Source organism: Lolium perenne, chromosome 4, assembly GCF_019359855.2.
Source record: "Lolium perenne isolate Kyuss_39 chromosome 4, Kyuss_2.0, whole genome shotgun sequence".
In the NCBI taxonomy this organism is placed as follows: domain Eukaryota; kingdom Viridiplantae; phylum Streptophyta; class Magnoliopsida; order Poales; family Poaceae; genus Lolium; species Lolium perenne.
Window position 1 is genome coordinate 303895203 of NC_067247.2, and position 7352 is coordinate 303902554.

General features: G+C 44.7%; 1 protein-coding gene across 1 annotated transcript; it reads right to left on the reverse strand.

The window, feature by feature from the left end:
• Window positions 1-1593: 1593 nt before the first annotated feature.
• LOC127296000 (heat shock cognate 70 kDa protein) lies at window positions 1594-5606 on the reverse strand. The gene is made up of 2 exons (XM_051326019.2): window positions 5280-5606; window positions 1594-3359 (listed from the first exon to the last, which is right to left on the reverse strand). Exons 1-2 carry the CDS (start codon window positions 5500-5502, stop codon window positions 1798-1800), a joined length of 1785 nt encoding a protein of 594 aa, XP_051181979.1. The 5' UTR covers window positions 5503-5606; the 3' UTR covers window positions 1594-1797.
• Window positions 5607-7352: the final 1746 nt, after the last annotated feature.

Sequence of the window (7352 nt, forward strand, 5' to 3'; positions counted from 1 at the left end):
TACATCATTCATATAATGATATAACCTTGTTATTAATAACATCCAATGTTCATGATTATGAAACTAATCATCTATTAATCAACAAGCTAGTTAAGAGGCTTACTAGGGACTCATTGTTGTTTACATATCACACATGTATCAATGTTTCGGTTAATACAATTATAGCATGATATATAAACATTTATCATAAACATAAAGATATATAATAACCACTTTTATTATTGCCTCTTGGGCATATCTCCAACAAAATGAAGATAGGAAGATGCAACGAAACTTGGAGAAAGAGGCTATGGATGCTATTGAAGCTAGGAGAGACGCTTTGGAGGAGAGGATTGCCGCCAACGAGGAGAGGAAGTTGGCTTTGGAGGAGAAGAGGCAAGCCACCGAGGAGCATGCACGCCTAGCGGAGGAGGGGAGGAAGCTTTTCTTGATGGATACTTCACATATGGATGAGAGGCAAAAGGAGTACATCAACCTTCTTCGCGATGAAGTGTTGGCCAAAAAGAGATTGTTGGTAGCCAACATGAACACTTCCACGACCGGCATGTTTGGAGGAGGCATGCCGACGTTTGGAGGAGTGTTTGGAGGGACTATGGGAGGACCAAGCTATGGAGGAGTGTTTGGAGGGACTATGAGAGGCTCGGTGAGTGGTGTATATGGGAGTATGGGAGCACCACCGGGAGGCTTCGTGTCTTCCATGAATGCTACTATTCCTCCTTCAACCCAAGATGACGAGGAACATGAAGAAGGTGTTGACTTGGAAAATGCGGAAGTGTGATATGCATTTGTGATATGCAAATTATGTGTTCCACTTTGTCCATTTGAACCATATGCCGTGTGTCATTGTTGAACTACGCCATTTTGTGTGCCGTTCTTGAACTATGTGATGTATGTTGCACTTTGTGTCATTTATTTCATGAATTATGTGTGATTATTTGATCTTTGTGAATGCAAAATAGTCTACAAAACTGTTTTCCACGCCCGCGCGCGCTGTATTTTGCCGCACCCGGCGGAGGACCATTTTTTCAGCCCGCGCACGCGCTGCATATTAGCGCGTCCGGCGGAGGAAAAAACGGCACAACGCGTGCTAGCTGTTTACCGCGCGCAGATTCTAAGTTTTAGCGCGCCGCGATATAGCGCACCTGTTGGAGATGCTCTTATGGTAGGATATGATTTGATTTATTAGGATTGATCGTTATCTGTCTGTCCCGTGTGAATAGGTTGTGCAGTTCAAGCCACCCCCTACATATTTTCATCCACATTTTGGTCTCTTTGATTCCTAGGACTAGATTTGAGAAACACGTGAATATAGAAAACGCAGCAAAACAACGAAAACGCAGGAATCAGTAACAAAATTGTTTGGTTGCATCCCAAGAAAAACAAATGAAATTTTTGAAGATATATAAATTATCCTGCAACAAGCTGGAACTCATCATGTAACCAGAACTAAAATTGGACGGATCCAACCCAGAAAATTGAGAAAAGCCTTCACAGGCTCACAGTCAGCAGTGAACTGAAACAGGAATCACACAAACAAGCTGAACTGGTCATATGCCGCAGAATAACAGTAGCACAAGTGCATACTCAAGCAGATGGTAGACATTCAAACGATATATAAGTTCACTTAATAAAACCAGGGTTCCCAAGTCACATTAAACACATTAAGCTACTACTAGAAAGAATGGCATGCGTTATATGCCCATTCCATAAGTTGCAGAGCAGTACTGGTATCACTATACAACCATTGCAGCAAAAGCAGCGGGGTCACCATAGGCTTGCAGAGGCACATTGCACACCTCATGGGCCTCCGCTTTCCTTCTTTACCTTCTTGGCTTGCTGGATGTCCTCGGACTCCGGCGTGTGTTTCTTCTGCACCGAGCGCTCAAACTCCTCCTTGCTCAGCCACAGCACACCACGCTCCTCGTATTCCTTCTTTATTTTGATAATTTCCTTTTTGTCCTCGTTCTTGTACTTCTTAGCATCCTGCACCATGCGCTCGATCTCCTCCTTGCTCAGTCCGCCCTTGTCCGTGGTGATGCTGATGCTGTTCTTGTTTCCAGTAGCAGCGTCCTGCGCCGACACCTTCAGGATGCAGTTGGCTTCAATCTCAAATGTCACATTGATCTTAGGAACGAGTCTTGGCGCTGGGGGAATCCCGTGGAGTGTGAACTTGCCAAGGAGATTGTTGTCCTTGGTCATCGTTGCTTCACCCTCATATACCTTGACGCACACAGATGTCTGGTTGTCATATTCCGTTGTGTATCCCCGCTCCTTCTTGGACGGGATGGTGGTGGTCCTGGGGATCACCACGCTCATAAAACCACCTACAGTTTCTATCCCGAGGGAGAGCGGCGTGACGTCCAGCAGGAGCAAGTCCTGCACCTTCTGGTCGCATTCGCCATTGAGGACCGCAGCCTGGACAGCAGCACCGTAGGCTACAGCCTCGTCAGGGTTGATGCTCTTGCAAAGCTCCTTCCCGTTGAAGAATTCCTTGAGCAGCTGCTGCACCTTGGGGATGCGGCTGGAGCCACCCACAAGTACAACATCGTGGATCTGAGACTTGTCCATCTTGGCATCAGCGAGGCACTTCTCAACATGTCCAGTGCACTTGCGGAAGAGGTCCAGGTTGAGCTCCTCGAAACGGGGTCGGGTGATGGTCCCATAGAAGTCAATGGTGTCGTGAAGTGAGTCAATCTCAAATTTTGCCTGCGGCATGGTAGTCAAGAACCTCTTAGCCCTCTCGCATGCCATCCTCAACCGCATAAGCGCCCTAGGGTTGTTTCTGATGTCACTCATGCATTCATTCTTGTGCCTCTTAAGGAAATCCTGCACAAAATACTCCACCATCCGACTGTTGAGATCCTGCCCACCGAGGTGGGTGTCACCAGATGTGGCCTTGACTGTGAAGGTGCCCTTGTGAATACTGATAATGGAGACATCTAAGGTACCACCGCCGAGATCAAAGATGAGCACCGTCTTCCCTTCACCGCTGCGGGATGCCTTGTCAAGACCATAGGCGATGGCTGCTGCAGATGGCTCGTTGATGATGCGCATGACGTTGAGGCCAGCAATGGCCCCCGCGTCAATGGTGGCCTGGCGTTGGGAGTCGTTGAAGTAGACTGGAACAGTGATGACAGCATTTTTCACTGCCGTTCCAAGATAGGCCTCGGCACTCTCCCACATCTTGATGAGAATCATGGAGGAGATTTCCTCAGGTGAGAACTGCTTCACCTCGCCCTTGTAATGCACAACAATCATTGGCCGGTCACCAGGCCCTGAAATGACTTTGAATGGGAATAGTTTTATATCTCCTTGCACACATGCATCGCTGAATCGCCGGCCAATTAGTCTCTTGGCATCTGAAGAAAATTGAACTAGTTAGTTTCAACAGCATAATTCACAAACAAGAGGCATATCAAAAAATAAGAGATCTGAAGACTAATTTCACAGAATCATATGTTTAGGGACCAACTGAATCGCAAGAATATATATTTGAAAGCCATTTCAAAGCACTACGGGTTTAAGCCAATTATGCAGCACAAAACTACAGTTTGGAATACATTTAGAAAAAAACAAGGTTCAGTGCATGTCATCACATTGTATTCTAAATCTGTTGTACAATGAACCTGTAGTTGCGAAGTTTGCATCAACTTTTCAGCATGACTCATTTAGTCATTTTCAAAGAAAATTCAGTGATATAGTAGAACTAATAGGCCAACAGTGTTTGATTGTCAAAAATCTGTGAGCTTTCCTAATATATGTACATTCCTTTTTTGGCAAATAGTCATTTTCTGTATTTATGAGCCACTTAATGTTTGCTTGTCAAAAACATGCAAGCATACCTGCATAAATTCAGTTTATAAGATTGAGAATATCCACTATGCATCTGATATATAATTTACTAACCAGAAAATTCTCAAATTAATCACGGAAAAAGAAAAAATCTGGATCATGCAATCTCCACTTATGGCTGAGATGGTATATCATTTGCTTCCGTACATGATGAGAAGGCATCTTGGCCAAGCTGTCATGCAAAAGCACGTATGATGCATGTATAGGAATCATATTGAATTGTTGACCATATACAAAATGAGATGTCTAATATTTTAAACAGGGCCCATATATATGGAGTCGATGAGAACTACAACAAACTACAAAGTGGCGTTCATCTCTAAGCTACTACTTCATTTCTAAGGTTAAAAAGTCAATTAGTATCTAATTAACTTCAGGAACATGTATATATAGAAACCAATCATTTTTATCGGATGTATGCATCACTTGGGTCTCATATTACATAGTAGACAGTACCATTTATTCTTTAGATCTGATATACATATAGATAAAACAATATCCATCATCCAAAGTAACTTTATGAATGACCATCAATTAAAAGACAAGTCCTATTTGTTACAATACAATAGTGCAGATAAACATATAGGTTGCACTTATTTACAAGAATTAACTATAGTATAAAATAATAACTGTAGCACAATTGAAATATCATACATGCAACTATATAAGATAATGGGAAAACGTCTAATCAGAGACTCTGAAGGAACATAAATTTTTTGATTGCAAGTTTTCAAGGGTTTCCGTGTTTCTACAATACTTCACGTGTCTAGCGTGTACATATTTTGTTTTAGAACTGAAGATTGTGACATAGAAACAGATCTGACAAATTCTACATGATTGAAGAAATCAAGATGTAACATAACTGAAAAATCATACTACATACAACTATATAACATAATTGGAAACGGTCTAATCGGATACTTTCAAGGAACATAAAATATTGTTTTAGAACATTTCACATGTGTACTGTGCAGTTATTTTGTTTTGGTAACGCAAGCTAATGTTAGTTACATACTGAAAAATAGCAGAGATAAAGTGTTTCTAGGCGTCCCCTGACCATAAACAAACTAACAAAGTCTAGTTCCTTTTATATATATGTACATTGCAGGTCAAAGAACAAATCTATGCCCGTTGTGCTCTTCCAATGCGCGAAGCAAGTTCACATGCAAGAATCAAGTGAAACGAATTTGGATGGTTTTGCAGCGTAGTAGTATTACGACTTGCCAGGGGTGATTAGGGTAAGCAACCAATTAACCGCGCGGAAAAGACTCATTAGCACAAACAACCAGCAAAACAAGTAGAAAATCGATCAATGGCGGGGAATCTGAACATAATCACACCAACCTAGCAAACCCTAACCAGTAACGAACGGCACCGATGCTGAAAAAATCAAGTACCGGCAGATCGAGATTAGATCTAGTTTTTACCGAAGACGGTGTTGAAGGGGTTGGTGGCGGCCTGGTTCATAGCCGCGTCGCCGATGAGCCGCAAGGTGTCGGTGAAGGCGACGCAGGAGGGGGTGGTGAGATTGCCCTGGTCATTGGGGATGACCTCGACGCGGTTGTGCGACGGCCGCCAGACGGCGGCGCAGGAGTAGGTCGTCCCGAGGTCAATGCCGATCGCCGGCCCGTCGCCCTTCGCGCCACTCATCTCTACGAAGCAGAGGCGGCCGGATGGGGAAGTTTGTTTTTGAACTTTGGGAGAGGGAAAACAAAGGCGGCGATGGGTGGGAAGTGGGAACTGGGAAGCGAAGCGAAGACCTTTTTAACGAAGCCGAAGGGCTCTTTTTATTTTTGGCGAATTGCGAAGCCGAAGCGCCAATAATTGAGGTGGAGCGAAATTTTATTTCTGATGAGAACGCGGTAGAATTTTTCCCTGAAATAATACACTAGCACGATACCGCGGAGGTGAACAACATTATCGTTGGGAGTAATTCCTTTTTTTGGGGACGAAAAAGGGTCTAGAGGACCTGGCGACACATTCATTCAAGAACATGTGGCATGTACAAAGTTACAAGAAGAACCAAAACAACATTTGCCGTGACTTCGTCAATCTTAAAACCCGTTGGATGAAATTTTTGGACGCAGTCACTGGGATATGCTCATAGGGGTAGGGTATGCGTGCGTTTATAGGGGTGAATATATGTGTGAGCGTCTACATTTGTACTGTGTTTCGCAAAAAAAAAAAAACACTCATCCTAAAGAATCTAAATTTTGAAGATAAGGCATCCACATTTGCATAGAACACCCTGGAACAAAAAATGCAATTGGGTCCCTGGGTGCCTCAACGACCACTCGACGACGTCCTCAAGGCGTCACCGTCGACGAACAAGGGAAAATTGCTCGAGTACCCCTTCTGACGAAGAACCGCCGCCGCTGGTCACCTCCGAGCCACCGGAGACGCACCACTTGGTGACGAAGAAGCGTCGAGCTCCAAAAGCTAGAACCAAAAAAAAAGCCTCTGAAACGGAGGTTGAAAATCGCCGCCAAGCCGGCCAAAGATAGCAGAGGCGTGGATGCCTCTAGCTTGGATGAGCTCGTCAATGTAGTACCACCGCAGCAAAAGCCGGCGCCATCTGGAGGAGGCCACAACTCCACCGCCTCCTCTCCCCTCACCACCAAGGCAGGACGGAGAAGAAATCGGGATGGAGTTCCACCTCCCCAGATCACACCCACCACACCTATAGCCCCAACTCGTCGCGGCATAGGAAGAAGAGTCTTCGTTTTAAATAGCCGGCTATAGCCTGGCTATAGCCCGGCTATAGCCTTTCCGGAGACCTGCTGCTGCGGCTATGCCCTTTATAGGCTAAATGAGAAAAAACCGCTAATAGCCTGCTATATCTTAATTTAGCCCCTGTTTAGCCTCTAATTTAGCCGCTAAACCTCCTGTATTTTGAATTTATCTTCTCTTTTATTTTTTATTTCTTGTTTTTTGAATTTGCGTTCACTATAATTAGATAAAACTTGTGAGTTGAATATCTGAATACTTGTTTGCCTTGAATAGTTAAATAAGTTGTATCACGAATCGTATTTGAGTCATAGTTTTCCTCTTCTTTTGGTAAGATATGACAAAAATATTTCAAAATTTTGAAAAAATGCTAAATGGAATAGCCCGCTACAACCCGGCTATAGCCTTTTATAGCCTCTAAAAAAATTGCGGCTAAATGAGATAGCCCGCTATTCTTAGAAGACGCAACAGTAGAGCGACCCCCCCTCGTCGCCATGGCCGGCCAGGGAAATCGTCCTGCCGCTGCCTTTGGTGTCACCGCGCCTCTCCCCTCGCCGCATCGGCCGGCCAGGAGAGGCAGGGCAGCCTCCGACCGCCATAACAGAGTGAGGCACCTAGAGAGCCCTTTATTCATGGAGATCCCGGACGAGGAAGACCTCGTAGCTTGCTCCGACCGCCAGAGCTCGTCGCCGCAGGCCACCCACCGCATGCGGCAAGAGACCCAGACGTCCTACTCCAAACAACCGGCAAACCACCAAAAACCTACATCTACC

Excerpts from the sequence above, each read along its gene's own strand:
- LOC127296000 (XM_051326019.2), bottom strand. The coding sequence starts at position 5,502 with ATGAGTGGCGCGAAGGGCGACGGGCCGGCGATCGGCATTGACCTCGGG. Across the intron at positions 3,360-5,279 it reads CCCCTTCAACACCGTCTTCG|ATGCCAAGAGACTAATTGGC; the intron begins GTAAAAACTAGA and ends AATTTTCTTCAG.